This window comes from Felis catus, chromosome E1 (genome assembly GCF_018350175.1).
Source record: "Felis catus isolate Fca126 chromosome E1, F.catus_Fca126_mat1.0, whole genome shotgun sequence".
Lineage (NCBI taxonomy): Eukaryota > Metazoa > Chordata > Mammalia > Carnivora > Felidae > Felis > Felis catus.
In genome coordinates, this window is record NC_058381.1 from 2528224 (window position 1) to 2553728 (window position 25505).

The following is a 25505-nucleotide window of genomic DNA, read 5'->3' on the forward strand; positions in this document are numbered from 1 at the left end:
GCTTGCTAAATCAGACATTTAAATCCCATAATCCTTGGTGAGAGGCTGACAGAGGGGGGCAGCAGCCCAATCCTCGAAGCAGGGGCAGGAGAGAACCTTGTGCCAGCCCTGGTAGGGCAGGGGGGCGGGGGAGGAGGGACAGTTGGTTCCCGAGTTATGAATGGAGTCCCCCCCTCCCTTGTTGTCATGCAGCCCGCAGACTGACCCAGTCTCCAGCTTTTGTTCTCCTCCCGGAACCCCGGCGTGGCACCCCCCCTTCCCCCCCCCAGCCCCCACTCCCCGGGACACTCAGGTGGCTGCCTCCCAACATCACCTCCTGACTCGCCCCTGCGGCCCGGCAGGCCCCACGCAGCCTCCACGGGCACCCGCCCCTCAGACACACAGGTGTTAGCAAAATTTTATTGTAAAATACGAAACCGATATAAAAAGGGGATATAAAAAGGGGAGAGGGGGAAGGGTGTGGGGAAATACGCAGATGTGCCTCCAAGAGTGCAAAAGAAATTGATCCTGAGGAGTCGGGGGCAGGGAACAGACCTTGATAGATACAGATCCTACACCAGGGATCGGATCCCTCGCGGGCGTAGGACAGAGTCAGACTTCCTTTTAGGAAGTGAGGTTCGGCGAGAGGGAAGACAGGATTCGGCCGGGCCAGCAAGGAGGGGACCCCTGACCAGCTGTCCCGGTCGTAGGAACTTGATCATCCCATCCACCAACAGGGACGTTAGGGAATCAGCACCCGTGAAGGCACCAAGTCTCAGACATCGTGTAATAAAACAACTGTTTGGGGGCAAGACGTGTATCATTTCATTAACCCTCACAACAAACACCGTGAGGTAGGTATGGTTATTAGCATTTCATAAAAATGGACAATAAAATCGGGACAAGTTCAATAGCTGGTTAAAATGGTAGAGAACTGGGCTTGCGGCCCAGCGTATGATTGGTTCTAGAATGCTCTTTATAGGCAGGAACATTCTCCTACCTCCCTCACGGTTCCTCATAGTAAAAAATCCTAAAAAACTCGGTTGGAAGGTCCCACCTCCCCCTACTAACCAACTACGTAGGCCAACTTTGTTAGCAGAGCCTTAGGCTAAGGTAAGTGGAAAATTTCATGGTGTTTCCGAGGCATACCTGTACCAAGCAGGGGAACAGACCAAGCTTGTGTGTTCAAGCTCCCAAGTCCCAAAAATGCCAGGGAAGGAGGACAAGGGTGAGGGTGTCAGTTGGGGCGGGGGGGGGGGGGGACCGGAAGCAGAAGGACATCAGTCTGAGTCGAGCCCCTCTCTCTTCAACATTGGCTTTTTATGGCGGGAGGTAGACTGCCCCTTCTTAGCCTTCAGGTGGCTGTTGGCGAGACAAGGGGCAGGGAAAGAGATGACGTCAGTGAGTGGGAGGCGTGTCTCAGATCCAGGCTCTGAAGGGCCCCAGGCAGGAGCAGGGGAATTTAAGCTGAAATGGTCACCACCACCCGCGGATGTGTTTACCGAGCACCTGGGGTACTTCTGGGTCGTGTCGTCGTCTTTCCCCACCCCGTCTGACAAACAAGGAAACTGAGCCCAATAAAGGGAGTCGCGAAGCCACGCAGACCTGCTGGTGGTCGGCAGGGCTGGGGGACTGTCTCAACCCTGCGGTGTCTCATACTCCCACATGGTTATCAGGCCTCTATTTGGGACCCCAGCTCTGAGCTAGGGGTTGCTGGAAATGACCAAGAGGCATGAAAGGGGGTGCAGGATACAACTGGGGGAAGACCGAGCAGGGCAGGTCCCACTGTCAGGGCACCAGTTCCTTTTTGCCTTGAAAGTGGGATTAGAATGGAGTCCTGTGGCCTTTCGCGGCAGGAAGGCAGGGGAGTGGGGCTGGGAGAGGGCCCAGGTCACTCACCTGGAGTGAGCCCTGCTTCCGCCTGGCTCCTTTCCACTCTGGGCATCCTTCAGCTCCAAGGCCTCATTCAGCTCTCGGAACATCTCGAAGCGTTCACGCCCACGGATCTGCGGCAGGGGAGGAGGGGGATAAAGAAGTATTAGGGCGAAAGTCACAGTACCACTTAACGCACCTTGTGACTGGAGATCTGAAGTTAGGCACAACCTTCAGCCATTGTCTTGAGGCACCACTGCCCCCTACTGGCAAACGCCCTAATTGCAGGCAAAGCAGTCAAGCAGAAAACCACATTTTGAAACAAATCTTCAACCCAGTAATATTAACTTCAAAGGAATCGGGGCACCTGGGTGGCTCAATGGGTTAAGCATCCCGCCCTTGATTACCTGAAGGGTGAAATATTCTCCATCCAGTGGCTTCTTCTTTTGTGGGGGAGTAGAGCTGGTGCTGGGGGGCAGCGCTGGGAAAGAGGTGAGGAACGGCGAGAGAAGAGTAAATTTTGAGCCGAACTGCACCCTCCCTGCCTCCTCTCGTCCTGCCCGCTTACCTCGCTTAGTGCTCCCAGGGGGCGGCTCAGGGCAAGGCTCCCCCTTCTTGCGGAAATTTTCCTCCTCGGTGCGCCGGTCTCTCCCAGGACAGGCACAAACTCGTACCTCGAAGCTGTTCCGTCCCAGCAGCTTCCCACTACCCACATAAGAAGACAGAAAGCTGGAGGCAGTGAGGGAGATGGGGCCCCCCTTACTCCCCACCTCCTTCATCCTATGTGGAGCCTAAAAGCCTAAGGAGTATCGAGAAGCCGGGTAAGAGAAGGTCCCAAAGCCAGAGAAAAGAAAACTTGGAGGCGGAGGGTGGGGGACAGCAGAGGAGATTCCACAGGCGGGGATTCCACAGGCGGGATGGGCGGTAGCACGGGAGAGAGTGGCCTGGGGCAGGGTGGCGTGCGGGTCCCTACTTGGAGTCTTCCAGGGTGATGATGGTGATGATGGGCCTCCGGTTCATGCCCCCCATGCAGGAACTGTTACACATGAAATTGTAGTGGATGGTGGTACAGTCAGAGCCGACCTGGGAGAGAAGATCCGGCCGAGTGAGGCCACCCAGCGCCGGGCAGGCCTGCAGTGTGTAGGCTGGTTTCCTCAACCCTGCACTGGGGACCACCCGGCTGGCTGTGCACACCGCACGCGGCCGTGGGGAGGTTGCATAAGAAGGAGAAAGCCCACCCCCCCCCCCCCCCCCCCCCCCGTCTCCCACCTGGACGGCCGCTGACAAACCCCTCCCCCACCTCCTCCCAGAGACCCCAGATGCCAAAGCAGACCTCGGGCGGCTCGTAGGGCACCACGACGCTATGTCGGAAAGTGTTTCTGTCGTCCAGGTACTTGGCATGCAAGTTTCCTTCCACTCGGATGAGATGCTGGGGAGGCGCCAGACCTGAGAGCAATCGGGGAGGAATCAGGGGCCGGGGGACCCTAGCAGCAGGCCCTGCCCCATCTGTAGCCCCCGACGGCTCACCATCGCTACTGTCAGGGCAGCGCTCGTGGTGGGGACAGCGCCTCACGACCTCTGTCATGAACTCTGACTTCTTGTAAATGGCCATGGCGCGGACACAGGTTCCCGGTGGGGGCGGCGATCGGACCCACAGCTGCACGGGGCAGGTCTTCGCCAGCTGGCAAAACAGCTTGTTGAGGGGAGGGGAGTACTGTGAGGGAAGGAGAAGGGATGGACAGGTCAGGGGACGAGTGCCCGGGGTGGGGGTGGGGGTGGGGTCACATGCACCAGCACCACTTACACACCAACCGGAAGCCGTGGGGGAAAGGTGGCTCCAGATGGCGGGGTTGGGGGTCTTTATCCCAGAAGCTCGCTTACAAAAGCCAAGAAAGGAAGGAGTGAAGGAAAAAAGAAAAGTTCCACGGCCCCGTGAGCGAGGCTGACTGGAACAGGACGGGTGACAGAAGCCCAAGGTCAAAGGGGAAATGTCAACTGTGGGACAGGAGCAAGGCCAAAGGTCACGGGCCAAACTAAATAGGTCAGATGTAGGAAGACTGACAAGAAGGTAAGAGAGGAGGAATCCCAAAGTTCTGAACAGAGAAAGCCAGGGGGGCTACGGCCTGGAAACCGGCCCCTCAGGGCCACTGACCGTGCAAGTAACCGACTTGGCTGTCCCCGACTGCAGGAACCCTAAATGGAAACCATAGGCGCCCGGGTAGGTCTTCTGCGAAGGGACAAAGGATGACAGGGGCCAGGAGATGGCTGGCGCAGGGGTGGCTGGCGCAGGGGCTGCGGGTGCCGGAACCGCTGACATTCCGGAAGCATCATCTGGTGCTTCATCCAGCCAGTTTGCGACATCTTCCGAGAGCGGCAGCTCATTCATCGCTGAGGACAGTTCGGAAGACTGCAGGGGGGAGAGGCAGGAGTCAGAGGGCCAGGTCTCCAGCCCCTGTCCCTATAGTGTCCCCCCCAGCAACCCCCCACCTCCAGTCCTTACCAGAACATTGTTTTCGGGAAGTCTGAAAGAGAAGAGCAGAACGTCAGTGCTGGGGTTTGTTTTCTACAGAGGCTCCACCGGGGGGCTGGGGAATGGGGTGGGTGGGCAGGACTGGGGGGTCCTGGGGGGCTGGCAGGGAGCCCGCCCCGCCCCCCACTTACAGGTTCCACAATTCCGAAAATGTCTCCTGGCTCAGAGGGGGCTCGATGGTGAGTTCCAACGGCGGCTCCTGCATTGTGGCCCCTGGGAGGACAGTGCGGCCGCTGTGGAGGGAAGGAGGGTCCGGCATGAGACACACCCAACCCCGGGGTCCCCCGTCTTCCCGGGAACAGGGCTGCCCCTGCCCCACCCTTTGCCAGCCCCTGGCACATGTCCTCCAGACACAAAGGTACCCAGAGAGGGAATCCCAACCTTCCCACCACTGAACCCACGAGCCTTCGTGGAAGGGTACCCTACTTCTGTTCTCTTTCCTGTTAAGAAGGATGAAATGACTGTCAGCCACTCCCTCCACCTGGGGGACGATCCCTCCATGGACCCCTGACATTCCCCGCCAGATCCCTTCATCACAAAGCCTTCTTTCTTTGTTGTTTTTTTTAATGCTTATTTATTTCTGAAGGAGAGAGGGACAGAGCGTGAGCAGGGGAGGGGCAGAGAGAGAAGGACACAGAATCCAGAGCAGGCTCCAAGTTCTGAGCTGTCAGCACAGAGCCCGACGCGGGGCTCGAACTCACGAACTGTGAGGTTCAAGAACCTTTGACAGGTGTCCTGTCAAAGAACCACCAGCCAAACTCTGTCATCTGATTCTAATTCCAGGGTGGTATGCCATCAGACACCTTTGCTTGTTCCTTTCGGCTGTTGCCTCTGGGGGACTAGAAACTTCCTCAGTGCAGCCACGTTATCTGTTGTGCTCACCTCAGTAATGTAGGTAATGCCAGATGCCTTGCGTCTGGTTGGGCTCTCTAACTGTAAGTGAATTGTCGTGCCCAAGCCATGAGCAAGCGGGCTGTGAGCGGTCCAAGGGGCAGGCGAGTTCAGAGGGGTGGTCCCAGTCCGGGCCGGGGCACTTGCCACCATCTCGTGACATCTTCCCTGACTCCAAGTTTATCAGCTTTGCGAGAAAACACACCTGCCGTGTGGGTCCAGGTTCATTGCTTTTTTGTTGCTGTCTCGTAGGGCCTTGACAAACTATCACCCCCCACCCTCGTCCCAAGCAGCTTTTTCCATTATAATCTCCCTTAACATCCGCCTCCACCTGCGTGGGATCCAGGGCGCGCTTTCTTGTGGGTTCGGTTTGTGAAATCCTTTCAAGCGCCTCGTCTCATTTGTCTCGGTCACCTGACAGGCGAGGAAGCCCGAGTCCCAGCGAGAGGTGAAGTGAATTGCGTGCCCGACACACAGGCGAATGAATGAGCTTTTATTCAAAATGACCGTTCAAACGTCTGGGAGTAAGATGCTTACTTCGTCACAGACGACTCTGCAGAGCCCTCTTTTGTAATCAGTTAAGGCTGGAGGTGCAGATTTGGGTTGACAAAAGTCCTTGGATTAAGAGGTTGGCAAAGGGCTACCTGTCACGGCGGCTAACGCTGGCTGACGGGGGTATTGGCTACGCACGTGCGTGGAAGGAAGCAAGAGAGGGCCCCAGGGGGGAGTGATCCCAAACATTTGCTTTGTGGGGACGGACCAGGACCCCTTCTCCATCAGTGATCAAAAGAACTTTGAGATTTTATGGAAGGGAGCTCAAGAGAACGGGGAGGGGGCTCAGAAGTCAGAAGGGTTGAAATTGCACTGTTAACACTTGCTGGGTGACTTTACCTATGTTAACAGGCTAGCCTTTTGGCTTCCTCCCATGCAAGGCACTGAGTTTTTGTGTGTTTAGTGAAAGGTCCCCAGGACCAGGGAACATGGAGCAGCTGTAGCAGACAGATCACGGGCTCGGGAGCCGGACAGGCTAGGCCGGCATTCCAGGCGCACCACCTAATATTCGCAGGATTTGGGGAGGTGAGGGTTAGGGTTAGGGTTACTTAAGCTCTCGGAGCCTTAAGTGTCCTTTGCTCTAAAACTGCACCTTACTTATTACGGATGATGTAAAGAGCTGAGAAAAGTGACTGGAGCGTAGGAAGAGCCCAAAATGTGCCACCACGGGGGCTGTGCGGCCACGGTTAAGTCCGAGACTCAGTCCCGCTGGGAGGGACACAGCCCCACAGACAGAGGTCTCCCTCTCTCGGTCCTGGGCAGCAACTAAATGCTCAACGTTTCTCTCTCGAAAATGCACAATCACTAGGAAACCTTTTCAGAGCAGGTACTCCCCACGGAGAAGAGCCTCAAGGGCCATTAAATGAAACTGTCAGGAGCGGAACCAGACTTTCCAAATGGCTGGGGAGGCAGGACTTGACATTGATATCCCTGGCGGGAAGGCCATAAACTCAGCTGGGACTCCAAGGGCAGGCCCACCCCACTACCATCATGACAATGGCTGCTGTTTGTAATCAATCCCCACAGGGGCCCACTGCTTTCCGTGGCTTATCTCATTAATCCTCTCAAGAAGCCTATAAGGTAGGTGTCATCAGCCGAGGGAACCCGAGGTTAAAGTAATTAAGTCACTCACCCGGGCTCAGGGCCAGGGATTTGAACCTGGGCTGTCCACAGCCACCTCCAAGCTCTAAATAATTATGTCCCCCCCCACCCCGGGGCTTCATCCAGAGCCTTGTGCCAAAAACATTTGTTTTGGCTGAAAGCTATTTGATTGGGGGGGGAAGAAAAAAAAAGAGGGTTCTGGAAAGTAGTCAGGGCAGCGTCTGGTAAAACGGAACACCTTACTACTTTGTACCGGGAGGCTAGCGCAAAAATGCAAAAATGTTCGTCAGTATGGTTCCCAGATGGCAGGTGATAAGAAACAATGTTACTATCAGCAGGGAGTGGCTAAATGACAGTGGTATCCTCACAAGAGAAATTTACTACAGCAATTTAAGGAAATGAATTTATTTGTATATGTGTAACTGGATATAGCTCAGAAACCTGTGTATTAAAAAATACAATTTGCAGGGCGGGAGGTGGGGAAGAGTCAAACACAGTAAAACATACGTAGTTCATGTAAATTAAAAATACAAAGACTACAGTTGACCCTTGAACAAGGGTGGGTGGGGGTTAGGGGTACCAACCCCCTGTGCTGTTTGAAAATCCGAGTGTATCTTTTGACTCCCCCCAAGTTTAACTACTAATAACCTACTGGTGAGCTATGATCGTTTTGATAGGATAGTAATGGTTTCAGAGAAAGGGGGATATGTATGCTTATGGGGGGGGGTACTGTCAAAGGGTTCTAGCTTGATTAATAACAAAAAAAGGGGGTGCCCCGGTGGCTCAGTCGGTTGAGCGACTGACTTTGGTCCAGGTCACGATCTCGGTTTGTGAGTTCAAGCCCCACATCGGGCTCTCTGCTCTCAGCGCAGAGCACGCTTCGGATTCCTCTGCCCTTTTCTCTCCGCCCCTCCCCTGCTCGCGCTGTCTCCAAAAAATAAAAAAATAAAATAAAAAAAAGATGGTAGTCATACGTGTGTAATTAACATACGGACTCAGATAAGACAAAATATTGTTATAATTATTTGGTGTACTTATTCGGTGGGAATAGAAGTGTTGTGTATTTTTCTAAAATAAAGCTAAAGAAGGAAATGAGATAATACTCTGGACAATTTCACAAACGTATGTCTAGCTGCTCCCCAGAAGCCCACCAATGTTTCTGAGGCAAAAAATCTACATAAGTCGAAATGCATAATTTTACCATTTAGATAGCAAAATTGGACAAATTGATACAAGCTTGTGACCCAGCCCTATCAAGCCCAAGATACTTTGCCATCTTTCCTTCTAACAGTCATACAGCACCATTTATTCACTTTCCTTTCCCCACGGATTCATTTTGGGGCCTTTGTAGAGGACCATTTGACCACACTCATGTGTCTTTTCCTGGGCTCTAGTCTAGTTCATGGTTGTCGTCCGACTGTAGCTTTATAGGAATCTTGAGGTCAGGTAGTTTAAGACTTCCAACTTTGTACTACACTTTCATTTCGGAGTCAGCTGATCAATTTCTACAAACGAACCTGCTAGGATTTTGCATGGGACTGAATTAAATCACTTTTGACCTCTCAACACTATTGAGTGTTCCATCCATGAATATGGTACTCTGTTATCTACAACTTCCGTAAATTCTCTCAGCAATATTTTGTAGTTTTTAATATAGAACTCTCGTCCCTTTTTTTTTTTTCAATTTATCCCCAGGATGCCATGTTTCGGATGTTACTATAAGTGGCATTGTTTTTACAATTCATTTTCTGACTTCAGATTCAATGGTTGCTATTATATAAAAATACAGTTTATGTATATTACCTTTAAAACCTGTGACCGTGCTATAATCATTTATCAGTCATGGTAGCTTTGCTTTTTTAAAGATTTTAGGGGCGCCTGGGTGGCTCGGTCGGTTAAGCATCCGACTTCAGCTCACGGTCCGTGAGTTCGAGCCCCGCGTCGGGCTCTGTGCTGACCGCTCAGAACCTGGAGCCTGTTTCAGATTCTGTGTCTCCCTCTCTCTCTGCCCCTCCCCTGTTCATGCTCTGTCTCTCTCTGTCTCAAAAATAAATAAACGTTAAAAAAATTTTTTTTTTAAGATTTTATTGTTTAAGTAATCTCTACACCCGACGTGGGGCTTGAACTTACAACCCCGAGGCCAAGAGTTGCATGCTTTAGCGACTGAGCCAGCCAGGCAGTGCCCTTCATTATAGTTTTTCAATGAATTTTCTATTAGCTTGGCTAACACCTTCAGTACAATGTTGAAGGGGTGAGAGTCCAATCCTTTTCTATTTCCTGATCTCAGAGGACAAGCATTTGGTCTCTCGCTATTATGTATTGATGGTAACTCGATTGGAGGTGCCTTTGAACAGCCTAAGTTTTCCTTTTTCTGGTTTGCTGGGGGGTTGGCTTTTCTTTTTTGTCATGAAAAGGCATTGCATAATGTCAAGTGTTTTTTATGCAGCTGTTGAAATCATCATAGGATTTTTATCCTTCAATCCATTAATATGGCAAATTACACCGATCGATTTTTTGAATGTTAATCATTGCAGTCTAGAGATAAACTCCACTTGGTCAGGATGTATTTATCATTTCTATATACTATCAGATTTGATTTGCTAAAATTTGTCACATTTTTGCATATATATGTGCTAGCAGGAATACGGGTCTAAATGTTCTTTTCTTGCAATGTCCCCGTCTGGTTTTGGTATCAGGATTCTGAGGATTATCCTAAAATTAGTTTGGAAATGTTACCTCTTCTTTATTCTGCAAGAGTTTGTGTTAGATTGGTATTGTTTCTTCCTCAAAGTTAGAGAAGAACAAAGGAGAAATAGAATAGAAAATAGCATTAAGGTGGCAGACGTAAACCCAAATTTTACAATAATTGCATTGCATTTAAATGGGCCAAACGCTCCAATTAAAAGCAATTTAGTGGGGAAAGGAAGGCTGTTAGGAGCTAGGAGAACGGGATACCCATATAGGAAAAACCAAAAATAAAAACAAAACCTTGACCCGTATGTCCCATCGTGATAAAAATTATTTTAAAATTAATTAATTATGGCTCATAGACCTAAGTATAAAGCCTAAAACCCTAAAGGTTCTAGAGAAAAATATCCTAGAGTATCTCATGACCTTGGGGTCAAGCAAAGGTTTTTCTCAACAGGTCACAGAAAATCTTTGAAAGATAAAAGAAGAATCTTCTGCTCCTCTTCAACAAATAGGCAAGCAACAGGTCAAACACAGGAGAAAACACTTGACAAAAGACTCCTATCCAGGATATATAAAGAACTGCCTGCAACGGAACACAATTTTTAAACAGCACATACACCAACTTAAAGAAATGGGGGGAAAGATGTAAAGAGTCACTTCCATTAAGACGTAGGAATGGCCAATAAGCAGGTGGAAATGGATCATAGTGCAGAGGACTGCAAATTAACACCACAACGATGTACACAGTGTTAGGAAGACTGACAGACCACGCACATGTGAGGAAGGACAGATCTTGCTGGTGGGAATGTAAAACGGGACAACCGCTTTGAAATATAGGAATTTGCAAGTTTACATCTCCTCTCTTACCTAGCAATTCCACTCCTAAGTAGTCGTCCAAAAAAAAAAAAATTGTACAAGAATGTTAAAAGCAGCTTTATTAAGAATAGCCCCAAACGGGAAACATCTCAAAGGGTCATCATAAGAAGAATGGATAAACAATCCATCGTTTATTCATCCAATGGAGTAGGCTAAATACAAAGCAGCAAAGCATTGATACAAGACTGATACACGCAGGAATGTCACACGGGTGAATGGCACAGGCATTACGCTGCAGGCGAGAAGCCTACACAAAGGAGCACATACTGTGTGATTCCATTTACAGGACGTTCTCCAAAGGGCAAAACTGGTGACAGAACCCAAAGATGAGGGTCAGAGATCGACTAGGAAGAGAGGCACGTCCACCTTCTCCGGGGCGATGACAATGTGTATTTTGACGGGCTTTACGCGGTGGTTAGTTGCCACGACTCGTCTAATTGCAGTCGGCGGAAACGCTACCCCAATTTCGGAACAAGCAGCACGCAAGCACCGCGCGCGGGGTCCAGGACGCAGCAGGTGCGCCGACCGCGAGCGCAGGCTGGAAACACCGCGCCCCAAGTGACTGACAGGCGGGAGGCCGGCCCCCCGTCCGCTCGGCTCGGCGGGCCCCGCCCCCTCCAGGCCCGCCCCTTCCGCCCCCGCGACGTTCGCTCTGCGTCCGAAATCGGAATGGCTGGGCTGCAGCCGGATGCCGGAGAAACCGTGTCTCCGCCACAGACGGACCGCGCATCGTCGCCCGCTTTCACCATTTAATTCTCAAACGTACCCATTCTCGAAAATACCCAGGGCTTGCCCTCGGCACGCTTTTTAAGACCCCGTCGCACGCAATGGTAGCGTCCGTCCAGATGGCAGGCAACGGGGTGGAGCACACCATTCAAAGAGGGGGAGGGACTGAGGTTTGCATCAAAACAAATACCCCTTCCCTCCCCGAAGCGGCTGCTAAGTAGCTCGGGAAGGACCAAAAAAAAGTAGAGGAGGGGGCTAGTAGCCTCCCTCCGCAAGTTAGAGGAGCCTGTCGGAATGACATTTTCTCTCTACGCCCTCTCATCGGGTGCACAGTGAGCTGCTCCGGAAAAAGAAACCGGAAGCGCTCCTGTAAGTGGCAAAATGTAAATGCAGAGCCAAACAATAACAGGGCTCGTGGGCCTCTCCGGCCCGGACAGTCCTCCCGGGCTTCGCGGGCAAATCTCTCGTTGAGCACTTCCCACTTCCACAACTGACAGTCTAATTGGATTTGCTCCATCTAGCGGAGCCGGGGACCGGTTGGAAAGATCACTCCAGGAAGGACAAAGGTCCGGAAGTTATGGGACCTGAGCAGCTTGGGCTTCCCGGATCATCCCCCGAATAATCATTTCGGAATGGAGCCCGAGGTTCCACCAGGATGCTGTGGGCCCTAAAATCTCGGATCACGGGTCCCCCAACCAAATTCCGAGATCCGAGCGTCTCATATCCTGATGCTTTGTGCGTCCTATTTCAGGGTTCCCCACACCCAGCCCTGGGATGGGGGTGGGGTGGGGGAAGAACCCTTTAGGCCGGCTGAAGGACCCACTCCTCTGTTCAGCTCTGAGTTCGGCTGGTCCTAACATCCCCATCATCCACACCGAGGCCTCCCAACATTGCATTCCTATGTCGGTGCCGTCAACCAAGCGTCCATTCCCCCAAATCGCTAAGTCCCCAGTGCCCCATCCCCAGACCCCACAATTCTCCCAAGCTGAAAATACACGGAGCCAAGAGCCGGTGACTCAGAGAGGACTCATCTGGCTCAGGCAGGAGCTTACCCGAACCTCAGGGGAGCGTGTCACCGTCCTGGGAAGCACGCTCCGAGGCCGGACGCCAGAGGACCCCGGAGCCCAGCAGCTACCTGCGCCTAGGATGGTGGCTCTGGACTTTTGAGAAGCTCAAAACTTTTAGCGCCAGACAGAGCACATGGGAGGGGAAAATCCCAATCCCAGCAACCCCCGCGAGGCTCCTGGCACAAAGCTGGACAGTCGCCATGACAAGTAAGGGCAAGCAGTTCGCCGGGGGGCGGTGGGAGTGAGACAGGATTCTCGTCGTGCTGGTGCTGCAGCTACTTGACACTGGGGTGGGGAAGTTCGACCAGCCAGAACTGGGAGGGCAGAATCGGTGGAAACCATTTTGGAAGACTCCCGCCACTGTGTCAAATATGAAGGTGGAAGAAAGAAAGACACTTGTCATCCCTCTCCCAGATAGCTGGATAGTTTCTTCTCATCGGCTAAAATGCCACCTTTTTAGGAAGGACTTCCTTAATATCCCAATCCAACGTATTCCTTCAGATACTCTGTATCACACCATCTTGTTTAATTTCCTTCACAGCCCTTGCCGCTCTCTGCAAAGATGTGTTCCTTGCCTTAAATACACAGCAACGTAAGCCTTTTAGGGAGGGCAGAACCCTTGTGCTGCTATCTTACTCATTGTTGTATTTCTCAGTGCCTGGTACAGTACTGGGTCGCAAGGAAGAGCTCAATAATAAATACTTACTGAATGAATGAAAAGAGACGGAAGTGTGAGGAATTTGGCGAATGAGAAGCAAAAGGATCAAAATCAAGTATAGCGCTAGCGCCCTCTTGCAGGTGAGGGGGGAGTAGGTGCTTTAAGAGTGACGGAGGGAGACGGCAGGGGGAGCTCAAGCCCTTCAAACAGAGGCGGAAGCTTTCGGACTACAACACCCAGCAGCCACCGGGAGCCCCAGGGCGTGATGGGTACGGTAAACCCTCGTGACCTGTTACGTGCTTGCCCCGCCCCTCTCCCGGGTCGCCCGCGAAATCCGATCGGGAGGCGGAGGTCCAATTGAAAGGTGCGGCCAAATCCCGCGAGAGCGCGTGGCTCTTAGGGACCGAGCGGGTTGAGGAACGCCGAGCTTGCCACCTTGGTGTCCCTGTGTCCGCCTCGCCTTCCCGGGGTCTTCCGCCCCCTCCCGGAGGAAGGAGGCAGGCGCAGGTAGGTGCTCCAGTTGGGCGTCCGGAGCCTTGCGAACTCTGCGGCCGGGCGAGGGTTGCCCGGCCGAGGCCAGTGTGGCCGCGCGTCCTCGGCAGCATGAACACGCCGGAGGCGCCCGTGTTAGCCCCGGACCCGGACCCGGACCCCGCCCCGGCCCGCCTCTCTCCTCAAGCTTCCCTGACGGATAAAGACCCGGACCCTGAACTGGTACCACCGCCGGCCGATGGGGACGAGCCGCCCCGCTTGTCCCCAGATCCCAAGGCCGGTTCAGCTGGTTCCCAGGAGACGGGAGAGGGAGGCTCAGCTTCTATCTCCGCTCCCCCGGAAACGGGGTTCGGTACTCCTAGGGAGCCGAGCCCTCCAGTCGAGGAGCCAGAACTTTCTGAGAATGTGAGCCCTCCTGCAGAACAGACGGACAGGCCGGAGCTGGGGCCCGGAGAGCCCACAGCAGATGTGTCTGAGGAAGCTCCTCCGGAGGATGAGGGATTCAGGTAAGTGGTGACGGCGTGGACGCAGAGATCCGAGGAGATTGGGAGCGTGAGATGTGTGCTTCTTCGCGGGTCTTGGGGCCCACTTCACCAGGCCCGTTTCTTTCTTGCCTTGTTGTCTCCCCATCTTCCTTCCAGCACCTGGAGCTATAGCTTCTCCCAGATACCTCGATTTCTCAGTGGTTCCTGGTCGGAGTTCAGCACCCAGCCCGAGAACTTCTTGAAGGGCTGTAAGTGGTAAGTTAAGGGTAATGGGGCTGGGGGATAACCGTGCCCAGGATTTTTACCATAAAAAGACCTCCAGTTATCTTGGAGAAGAGCCCATCGAGGTGGGAGTTGGGAAGAAAGTAAAAGTTCCTCTTGGACTGAGCTTACATTTCACCTAGAAATATGTGTTTTCCACTTTTCTCAGGGTCTTGGGGTGCTTACCTACCCCCAGAGGGAGCCTGGCACTTGGAAAATAGAGCCCTGCCCAGCTTTCTAACTCTTTCCTATTTCTAGGGCCCCTGATGGTTCCTGCATCTTGACCAACAGTGCTGATAACATCCTGCGTATTTATAACCTGCCCCCAGAGCTGTACAATGAGGGGGAACAGCTGGAATATGCAGAAATGGTAAGGGTAGGGGCTGCCTCTGTCCCGTCACCGGACGCTGCACGTGTCAGTCCTGCGCATGGCTGGAGAAAGTTGAGCCCACGTGTTTCCTGATCGCAAACAGAACGTTTCTTCACGAACGTTCACAGGTAGCACGTTCTACCCTGGACGCGGAGATATTTAAGGTGGTGTTTGCCCGTTCTTTACCCGTGAATGTGTGTTTTCCATCAAAGAACGGTGGGTCTGTCGTGGCGGTATTTAGTTGACTTACAGATAATTATTGAACGACTGCCAATGTGTCAGTTACCGTATTTGGTGCCGGCATAAAGTGCTGAAGGAGACAGAAGAGCTGGTTTGCTGTCTTGTGTGGGAGACAGGCGACAAACGTGGAAACTGACAAACGAGGAAGTTCGTTATAAAGGATAGCAAGTGGTGTGAAGGAAATAAATAGAACGAGGAGGAAGTAACCAGAGGACGCCACTTTACTTATGTATTTTAAGTTTATTTAGAGGGAGAGAGCTCGAGCACGAGCGTGCTCAAGTGGAGGAGGGGCTGGGAGAAGGAGAGAAGAAGCCCAAGCGGGCTCCGCACCGTCAGTGGAGATCCCGACCGCGGGCTCAAACTCATGAACTGTGAGATCGTGATCTGGGCCAAGATCAAGACGTTTAAGCGAGCCAGCCAGGTGTCCCTAGAGGAGACCGCTTGAGATAAACTGGTCAGGAAGGAGCTCTGAGCAGGAGACGGTTGAGTTGAGACGTGAAGGGTGATGGGGTCAGTTATGTGAAGAACGTCCCGGGAAGAGGCAATGATTTTACAGAGGCCCAGGGCTAAGAGGCAGCTTTGTGTGTTCAAGGAATGGAAAGTAGGCCAGTGTGCCTGGACTGAGGCCAGTGAGGGGGAGAGTGTGGTGAGGACGGATTCCACAACCCATATCGGGTTGGATCTGGTGGGTAGGCCATTTGGGGTTTCTTTGGGAAGCCAGGGGAGAGTTTTAAGACAGAAGAGTGTGGGGCGCCTGGGTGGCTCAGTCCGTTAAGCGTCTGACTTCATTCAGCCCAGGTGAAGATCTCATGGTTCGTGAGTTCAAGCCCCGCATTGGGCTCTCTGCTCCTTTTCTGCTCTCTGTCTCTCTCTCAAGCATGAATAAATGTTAGAAACACACACACACGGAAGAGTGAAGGGATGGCCAAAGTTTAGAGAGCGGATTGTGGTGAGCAAGAGTGAAATCGGGGATCCATCAGGATGCGTTTATCACGGTCCAGGTGAGAGACGGTGGTGGCTGGGGCCAGGCAGTGGCAGGAGACGTGGAGAGGTGTGGATGGGTTCGAAGATGTGTTTTGTAGGACGTGGACGGTACAGGGAAGGAAGCGATCACTGGCGATGTCCAGGTTCTCGCAGCCCGGGGGACAGTGGTACGATTTACTCAGAGGAGGAAACAGGAGGAGGCCTCAGACAGTGAAGCGTTTTTAGGTCTGTGTGAAATGTGAAGCTAGGGGAGAAGCCGGGGCTGGGATGTACTTTGGGAAGTGGAGGAGCACGTGGACGGGATCTGGCATCTTGTGAACGATTCAGTGTCAGGACCGTGTGGCTGGAGGAGGAGGAGGCTCCCCCAGAGCCCGGAGCGCTCGAGCAGATGGGGGTGGCGTGCAGGACGGATGGCAGAGGCCGAGGCAGGGTCAGGTCCGATGCTGCTGAGGGCGAGACGCAGAGAATGGTGGAAAGCGTTAGTGACCTTAGCGGGAGCGCTTTGAGAAAAGCAATGGAGGCAGAAGCCCAGGTAGAGTGGGTAGAGGAGGAGGTACAGACAGTTCTTGGGAAAGTTTTCTTGTGGAAGGGTGTTGAGAAACGGAACGGTGGCCAGAGGGAATGTGGGGCCAAAGAAGGGTTCGTGGGGTGCTTCTGCAGCGTCAGGAATAACCCCGTAGACACGGAGGAATTGATGCTGAAGGGGAGAGGGGGGTAACAGGTCCCTGAGACGCTGACCTAGGACAGGATCCGGAGCCCATCAGAGAGGACTTGGTTCGGTGGGGAACGCTCTCTCGAGGTAGGAAGAGAGGCAGCCGTTTGGGGGTCGGAGGGTTTCTGGGTCTCCTCTCTTGGCTTCTCAGGGAAGCAGAGAGGGAGCTGCCCTGCTGAAGGAAGGGGGTCTGTGGGGAGAGAGCAGGAGGCGGGGATGACTGGTCCCGGCGAGTCGAAGGTCCAAACCGGCAAGGAATGCGGGCAAGGAATGCGGTAACGTTGCTGTTCTGTGCTCAGCGCCCGCTAGGAATTTGTTGCCGTCCGTTTAAGGTGAAATCTGTTAATTTCCTTGTGCATCGCTTCTCAGCAAGCGAATCGACCCTGTTTTTCCTGTGTCTGACATGAGGATGACAGCAACAGCACCCGCCCCACACAGCCGTCGGGAGCGGTAAAAGAGTTAGCGGAACGTGTTCGAACCAGCGCCTGTTCTGTATTCGGTGAACACCGGTGGCGGGTGTGAGCTGGGTCGAGCGTGGCAGAGGAGGCTGGCGTGGCTGGGGTTTGCCGGCCGAGAAAGGCGGGTGTCTCGAGAGCGGCTGCGGGGGCTTCCGTGCGGCGGCGGACTCGAATGGAAAGCAGACAAGGAGGTGGATCACAAATGTGTTTTTGATGAAGCAGGATAATTGTCGTGGTGGAAAGAGAGCAAGTTACCTGGCCGGGTGGGAGACGGTGGCCAGAGATGGTGCGGGGACAGGAGCATCTGCGGGGAGCGAGGCAGTGAATCGGTCTCCCGAATCAGGGAGGGTGACAGAAAGGTGGGGGGCCGGCGTGCTGGCACGAAGTACGGCTGGGGCTCCTGGCTGGCTCAGTAGAGCATGGTGACCCTTGATCTCGGGGTTGTGAGTTCGAGCCCCACATTGGGCGTTGAGATCACTTAAAAATAAAATCTTAAGGTGCACCTGGGTGGCTTAGTCGGTTGAGTGTGTGAGTCTCGATTTTGGCTCAGGTCGTGATCCCAGGGTCATGGGATTGAGCCCCAAGTCAGGCTCCGTGCTGCTTGGAGCCTGCCTAAGACTCTGTCTCTCTCTGTCTCTCTCTCTCTCCTCCCACTTTCTCTTCCTGTCTCTCCCGTCCCTCCCCTCTCCCCTGCTCGCGCTCTCTCTCAAATAAAAGTAAAATCTTTTTTTTTTTAATTTTTTTTTAATGTTTATTTATTTTTGAGACAGAGAGAGACACAGCATGAACAGGGGAGGGTCAGAGAGAGAGGGAGACACAGAATCTGAAACAGGCTCCGGGCTCCGAGCTGTCAGCACAGAGCCCGACGCGGGGCTCGAACCCACGGACCGTGAGATCATGACCTGGGCTGAAGTCGGACGCTCAACCGACTGAGCCACCCAGGCGCCCCTAAAAGTAAAATCTTAAAAAAGAGCTTAAGGCAGCGCCTGGGTGGCACAGTTGGTTAAGCATCTGACTCTTGATTTCGGCTCAGGTCACGATCTAGTGGTTCATGGGATGGAGCCTGGAGTCAAGCTCTGAGCTGACAGCATGGGACCTGCTTGGGATTCTGTCTCTCTGTCTCTCTCTCTCCCTCCCTCTCTCTCTCTCTCTCTCACTCACATACACAAAATAAATAAATATATATTTTTTAAATGTGGAGAAGCTGGAGTTCGGGGAAGCGAAAAGATTTGGAAATGGCTACCGTGAGCAAGGTTGACACTCACCCCGCCCCCTCCTGTCCCTGAAGTGTGCCCTGGGGAGGAGGAGAACGAGAGAAAGCGGTGACGTGGTGATGGCCATGGTGAGGCCGTGGTGATGGCCGTGGTGAGGCCGTGGTGACGGCCGCCTCGAAGATGGGGGCCCAGTCCCGGGGACGGCTTGGTCGCTCAACCTAACAGGCAGAGGCCGCCCCTGTCGGCGATCTCTGTGCGACATACAGGGCGCTCCAGGCCCGGTTCTTGCAGGTGTTGTCTCGGGGGCCCGTTGGGCATGGTGGGCCGTCCCGAAAGAGCTCAGGAGCAGGGGTCGTTAGAAGAGCTTCTGGAAGCGTGGCAGGTTGAGAATTTATTGCACCATTCGTTTAAGGAAAACGGGAATGGCAAAAGAGAAAAGGCATCATCAGCCACCACTCTACAAAACTCAGCCTTTAAATTATCCCCTCTTCTTTCGGCCTGTACAGTACGGAGGCTTTTTATGTGGTTGTGTTCCTACCGTAGATGGTTTTGTACGCTGCTTTTTTGTTTCGTTAACAGTCGTCTCCTAAGTGATTTCCGTGGTGCTTCGGTCTCCATAGTTACCGTATTTAATGGTGTATGAGACTACACCGAGTGCCCGCGATTGATGATTTTCATACCTATTCCCCTGCTTTGGGCCTTGGGGTTGTTTCCAGGATTTTTGTATCCTAAATTATTCAGTGAACGTCTTCACGTGCTTTGACGGAGATTCTTTTCCTAAGAGAAATTTGATGAGTGAGAAATACTCTAGGTCAAAAGTATCAATATTTGTTCTACATCTTGTAGACAGATACCCGGTCTGTTTTCAAAAGCTCTTCTGCTTTTTTTTTTTTTTTTAAACTGCTGTTAGCCGTGTGAGCGTACGAGTTGTATCACAAGTGCACGTGCACGCATCGGATGATTACACTTCATGTGTCTGCAAGTTTAGGATTTGGAAATGGATACAGTTAGTGTAGGTGGGGAAATGGGAGGAGGTCACTTTTGAGTATTTCCATACACTTGTTTCTTTTTTTTTTTTCTTTTTTTTTTTAGTGTTTATTTATTTTTGAGAGACGGAGTGCGAGCAGGGGAGGGGCAGAGAGAGAGGGAGACACAGAATCCGAGCAGGCTCCAGGCTCTGCGCTGACAGCTCAGATGCGGGGCTTGAACCACGAACTGTGAGATCATGACCTTAGCCGAAACGGGACATTTAACCAACTGAGCTACCCAGGCGCCCCTCCCTCCATGCACCTGTTTCTTCTTCCCAGCATGCTTTCTTAATTCCTCTCCTCCCTTCTGTGCCTTTTCACGGAGCTTTCTGGAACTCCCATCCCTAAGTCCCCAGCCTCAGTCCTGAGTTCTGTCCCTGCCCTGGGGCCCTTGCCCGAGGCTTTCGCTCCCTATAGCCCTGCCCAGGGGAACTTGCATATCTCAGGTTTGGAGGGGGGCTGTCCTCATCCCCCAAATGCTGCATCCAGACACTTGCGCTCTCTCTTGTAAAGACTTTTCCTCTGAGGCTTGTGCCGTTTGGTTCTCCCTCATTCACCAAGGACATGGGCACCTCATGGCTGTCCTGTGCACCCCAAGTCTTTCTACCGTCGTGGTGACGTCAGGTATCCAGACCAGAAGGCTGGTCTCATCCTTTCATTTTCCCTGACCCTTCCCCCCCCCCCCCCACCATCGAGTCCCCTTATCTCTCGGTTCCATCTGCTTCTCCCTACTCCACTGTCTCCGCTTTAAGTCAGGTCACTATTGGGGGCCTCGTGTTACTGGAACTGTCTTCTCTCTTCGCTCATCAGAACATTTCTTCCTGACTGCCGATGATACGCTGGGTGTTGGGGAAAACGTGGTGAGCCGGACAGGTGTGATTGTTGCCTCCTCAGATGGGTACGATGCAGGGCGAGGGGCAGAGGGCTGTAGGAACACGGAGCGGAGCGGGGCTCCTTGCTCCGCAGGAGGGGTTAGGGAAGGCTTCGCAGGGGAAGACGCCTCTGAGAGACCGGAAGCGTGATCGGCATTCAGCCAGGAGGAATTGTTGAGGGGAGCGAAGGAGGAACATTCCAGACCTGGATGCTGGCGTGTGTGAAAGCCTGTAGATCGGGAGTACGGTACGTTGGCACCTTCTGGGAGCCGGGAGTCCCACCGGGATGTGGAGATTCTAAAGGGGTGAGTACGGAGGGGTGCGCCATGAGAGGTGGGTAGGGGCCAACACCTGGTAAGGAGATCGGGTCTCATACTGAGGGTTACCCGGAGTCACTGAACGTTTTAAGCAGGAGTGTGACGCAGGGCCGGATTCCAGCCCGATGAGGTCTCCGTGGCCCGCACGTGGCTGCAGCGTGGAGAACGGGCGGGCAGGCTGGGGTGTGGCGGTGCGGGGAGGCCCGGAGAACACGCAGACTCGCACAAATGCTGGCAGGAAGGCGGTGGCTTTGGTGGGAACGAAAGGGCGTGGACACGTTTGAGAGACCCCGGGGCGGCGGACCGGGCAAGACTTAGGATCGCCGGCCGCTACTTGGTCTTGCGCGGGCTGGACCAGGAGTGGAAAGTGGGTGAGGGGTAGGAGTGGTCAAGGCTGCCGCTCAGATTTGCGGCTTCCACACTTGGATGTGGAGGCCCGGGGGGGGGAGGGGGGGAGTAGGTTTGAAGGAGGCGGAAGCCGGGTCTGTCACAGACAAGCCGAGTGTGAGGTGCCCGTGGGATGTGTGAGCGGAGCGTTGTGCCAGGCGGCCTGACGTGTGTGTTCGGAGCGGGGGCTGAGGGCATGGGTGCGTGACATCGCGCCGAGGGCCAGCAAATAACTGACAAAGGGCTGTTACCCAGACGATTGAAAGACTCCCTTCCGATCAGTAAGGAGAAGCCAGTAACTTGGAAAAGTGAGCAGAACTTACGAAGAGGTATGCTTAAGCGAATACTGAACGTAGGTGAACGTCTGACCCCAGTGGTCATGGGGGAAAGGCAACTTCGTAGTCCAGTGAAATTCTACTTCACAGCCTTTAAAAATAAGTTTTTTTAAATGTTTATTTTATATTTGAGAGAGAAAGAGACAGCACGAGCAGGGGAGGGGAGGGGCAGAGAGAGAGGGAGACACAGAACCCGAAGCGCGCTCCAGGCTCCGAGCTGTCAGTGCAGAGCCCGACGCCGGGCTCGAACTCACGGACTGTGAGATCATGACCTGAGCTGAAGTTGGACGCTCAACCGACTGAGCCCCCCAGGTGCCAGCACAGCCTTTTATTGACAAAAACTTGGAGGTCTGGCCGCACCAAGGGGCCACGGGCACTCCCTTGCACGCCGCACAGTGGCGGTGGGAGAGTGAATCCGGATGATCCCTCTGGGCCAACGGGTGACCCCATCCGGCAGAGTTGGCAGAGTGGGTGCCATAGAGCCCGGTCATCTGGCAGAAGCTGCGGAGAGGCCCTCCCACACGCGTACCAGAATGTTCAAAGCCCTCCACCCAACATATGGAAAAACGTGGGTGACTGTCAGCAGAGAAGGATAGTGGGGGTGCTGCCCAGCGGTGAAGGTGCCTGAGTTAGAGCTAAGCGTGTCACTGCGGTGAAATCCCCCAGTCACAAAGGGATGCAAAAGGTCTGGTACCATCGGTATTAAAGGTAAAGGCCACGAAAGACCATGGTAGACGACGTCGTCGTCTGGGTGTTTCTTGTATGAATACATTTCTAAAGAAATGCATGAATACCTCTGAGGGAGGGTGTCCTTGGGAAGAAGTTTTAACTGTCTTGTATTTTCCTTTTTTAAGCTGGGTGGAGGAGTCACAGGAAGTTTTAAATATACTTCTTTGCATGTTTGAACTGTTTAATACAATTTTTTAAAGGATCTAACGGCATCTAGTAGGTGCTCAGTAAATATTGGTATCAGTGGTTGGTTTGTAGGTTTTGTTTCTTTACTTTTCTCTTTTTTCTTTTCTTTTTTCCTTCCTTTTTTTCTTTAAGCTTATGTATTTTGGGGCACCTGGGTGGCTCAGTTGGTTAAGCATCAGACTTCGGCTTCAGTCATGATCTCACGGCTTGTGAGTTTGAGCTCTATTTTGGGTGAGCATAAGACCTGCTTCTCTCTCTCTCTCCTTCATTCTCTCTCTCTCTCCCTCTCTGTCTGCCCCTCGCTCATGCCCTCTCTCAAAAAAAAATTAAAAAAATAAAGTTTAAGAATTTTTTGAGAGAGACAGACATCACAAGCAGGGAAGGGGCAGAGAGAGAGGGGGACAGAGGATCCAAAGCAGGCTCCCCTCTGACAGCAGAGGGCCTGATGTGGGGCTCGAACTCATGAGCTGTGAAATCATGACCTGAGCTGAAGTCAGATGCAGGCTCAACCAACTGAGTCACCAGGCTTGTTTCTTCTTAAGTGTTTAAAAAGCAAAAGAAGAAGTCTGTATGGCATTTGGTGGCCCAAATCCGACACGACAGTCTGAGCTGATCCTTGAACGTTGAGATCAGGATTCTGTTCTTCGTATCGACACCATCTGCCTTCTCCCCCCGGTTAAGTGCCGACAGACAGTCCCCCTTTGGCATAAAGCTTCCGTAGCACGAGTCTGCCTCCTTTTCCTGCCCGTGACCCAGGCGTTCCTGCATCTCTGTCCAGGCCCCCGTCCTTCGAATGGTGGAAGGTGACACCATCTACGATTACTGCTGGTATTCGCTGATGTCTTCAGCCGAGCCAGACACCTCCTAGTAAGTGATGTCCTTTGCCTCCCCTCCGCCTTCCCCTCTCATCGTCCCTCCCCCCCTCCACCACAAGTTTCAAGGGGATCCTCTACGGGGAGAGCGAGCTAGGGACTGGCAGGGGGCTCGGGAGGAGGGAAGGCTGCTGTACCCTTCGATGCGGGCTGAGAGGGCCGGCCAGTTGGCTTCCTCCCCTTCCTTCGACAGCACCGGGGCCTCAGTGTCCGTGTCTCTCTCAGCGTGGCCAGCAGCAGCCGGGAGAACCCCATTCACATCTGGGATGCATTCACCGGACAGCTCCGGGCTTCCTTCCGTGCCTACAACCACCTGGTAGGGGCCTCCCCGCCCGTCCCAGGGCTCGTCCTCGCCCAGCCCCCTCCCGGGGGCCACCTGAGGCTGTTTGCACGGCTTTCCTGCCTCTAGGACGAGCTGACGGCCGCGCACTCGCTCTGCTTCTCCCCGGACGGCTCCCAGCTCTTCTGTGGCTTCAACAGGACCGTGCGTGTCTTTTCCACGGCCCGGCCTGGCCGTGACTGCGAGGTCCGAGCCACGTTTGGTGAGCATCTGTGCCTCCCAGGAGAGGAGGAAGGGGGAGGACACTGCCACGTGCAGAGGGGCCTCGTGTGAGCCGGGGGACCGGGCCCGTCACGTCGTCTTCAGTACAGCCCAGGGAGGCAGGTCGTACTCGGGGGGGGGAGGGGGGGAGGCAGAGGAGAAAACAGATTCAGGGAGGGGGCGAAACTCTCCCAAGGTCAACCTGGTTCACTCCTGAGCCCGTGCCCTGTCGGCCGTGTGCCTCTTGATCTCTAAAATCTTGGTCTCTCTGGGAAATTGGAAGTGAGGCGGATTTCATTTTCCTATAAGCCTTTAGGTTTCCATCCCTTCGAGGAGAAACAGATTTGAGAAGGAAGAAATAAGTCTTGAAGAAGAAGTTTAGGTCCTTTGCGGGGATAGAAGGATCTGGGGAGCATCAGGGATCTTTAGCCTGCTTGAGGCAGACGGGACAGGGGAGGCACTGGTTCCCTGCACGTGGAATGAGAGACAGAGATGTACCCTTGATCGGCCCGGTTGATGTCCGGTGTCCTTGCCCTGTCCCCAACTTTGTTCCGTCCCTTTCTAGCAAAAAAGCAGGGCCAGAGTGGCATCATCTCCTGCATAGCCTTCAGCCCAGCCCAGCCGCTCTATGCCTGTGGCTCCTACGGCCGTTCCCTGGGTCTGTATGCCTGTGACGACGGCTCCCCTCTTGCCTTGCTGGGAGGACACCAAGGAGGCGTCACTCACCTTTGCTTTCACCCCGACGGCAACCGCTTCTTCTCAGGAGCCCGCAAGGTAGGGGTCACGTCCTGAGATCCCAAAGAGGGTGCACAGAAGGCAGCAATGGGGATGCAGTCTGTGATGTGTTGGGGTCGGACGTGGGAAAAAACTAAGCCAAGCTAAGGGAGTGTCTGCAAACATTGGGGGAAGCGGGGACGTCTCGTGCGGGAGGGGGAATGGACTCCAGGCCCCTGGTCTGTGTCTTCAGGATGCTGAGCTTCTGTGCTGGGATCTCCGGCAGCCCGGTCATCCACTGTGGTCCCTGAGTCGAGAGGTGACCACCAATCAGCGTGTCTACTTTGATCTGGACCCGTGAGTGACCGAGTCCTTCCTGCCCAGGGTCCCAGTGCCCCGGGGAATGTCAGAGCCCAGCCGTAGGTCCCAGCCCCTGGCCGTGAGGGGTTCCTGCCCCCGGGGGTGATGACTCCGCGTCAACAGGCATCTCTTCTCCCCAGGACCGGGCAGTTCTTAGTGAGCGGAAGCACCAACGGGGTGGTGTCCGTGTGGGACACCAGCGGGGCCGGACGCGAGGGGAAGCCAGAGCCAGTGCTGAGTTTTCTGCCCCAGAAGGACTGCACCAACGGAGTGAGGTCGTCGGTTAATGCCACAGATTTTGGGGCTCGGGCTGGGGAGGGACGGGGGTGCCGAGGGAACAGGCATCCTCTCTCAGGATGCTGACAGGCGCTGCCTGTCTCTCCCTGCAGCCTGCACCCCAGCCTGCCGTTGCTGGCCACCGCGTCGGGTCAGCGCGTGTTTCCGGAGCCCACGGACAGTGAGGACGAAGGGGAGCAGCGGGGGGACCTTCCTCTGCTTTCCATGCGCCATGTCCGCTTTGAAAGTCAGCTTCAGCTCTGGTGGTGTGGGGGGGGCCCGGACACCGGGGTCGCTGACGCTCACCGGGCCGGGCAGGGACAGGGAGGGACAGAGGAAGGTGGGGGTGAGTTGATATAAAAAGGTTTTATATGGTACCAGAGTCTTTGTGTCTTTGGGGGGAGGCAAATGCTGGGGATGGGGCCGGGTGGGGTACAGGTGGGCCCCCTTGTCCAGCAGCGGTGGGGGCTGGCGGCTCCTTCCCGACACCGACACCGGGGTTGAGAGGTGGGACTAGGCGGGAGCCAATGGGGCTGCGGGGCTCGGTGTGAAGTCAAGGGAGTGGGGGTGGGGCTTCATGCCATTGACTGGCCGGTTGCTAGGCAACTCGGTAAACTGAAGGGGGGGAACCTGTTTGAAATCTCGGTCCCAAGGTGGGGGCGGCAGGGGTCAGGGTGAGCGGTGGCTGAGCAGGAGTGGCAGGAGCGGTGTGTCAGACTGTTGGGTGTG

At 54.0% G+C, this 25505-nt stretch overlaps 2 protein-coding genes across 2 annotated transcripts; one reads left to right on the plus strand and one right to left on the minus strand.

Annotated features, from left to right (window-relative positions):
• Nucleotides 1–410: 410 nt before the first annotated feature.
• TP53 (tumor protein p53) lies at nucleotides 411–12359 on the minus strand. Its single transcript, NM_001009294.1, is given in 11 exon segments — nucleotides 411–1341; nucleotides 1879–1985; nucleotides 2259–2332; nucleotides 2420–2556; nucleotides 2825–2934; nucleotides 3185–3297; nucleotides 3379–3565; nucleotides 4004–4258; nucleotides 4352–4373; nucleotides 4513–4614; nucleotides 12271–12359. Coding segments are annotated over 10 exon segments (1161 nt in total). The 5' UTR covers nucleotides 4587–4614; nucleotides 12271–12359; the 3' UTR covers nucleotides 411–1259.
• A 103-nt stretch (nucleotides 12360–12462) lies between these two features.
• On the plus strand, nucleotides 12463–25147 carry WRAP53 (WD repeat containing antisense to TP53). The gene is made up of 10 exons (XM_003996266.6): nucleotides 12463–13941; nucleotides 14077–14175; nucleotides 14440–14551; nucleotides 22792–22880; nucleotides 23111–23201; nucleotides 23295–23427; nucleotides 23992–24200; nucleotides 24394–24497; nucleotides 24641–24775; nucleotides 24890–25147. Exons 1-10 carry the CDS (start codon nucleotides 13547–13549, stop codon nucleotides 25134–25136), a joined length of 1614 nt encoding a protein of 537 aa, XP_003996315.2. The 5' UTR covers nucleotides 12463–13546; the 3' UTR covers nucleotides 25137–25147.
• The last annotated feature ends 358 nt before the right edge of the window (nucleotides 25148–25505 follow it).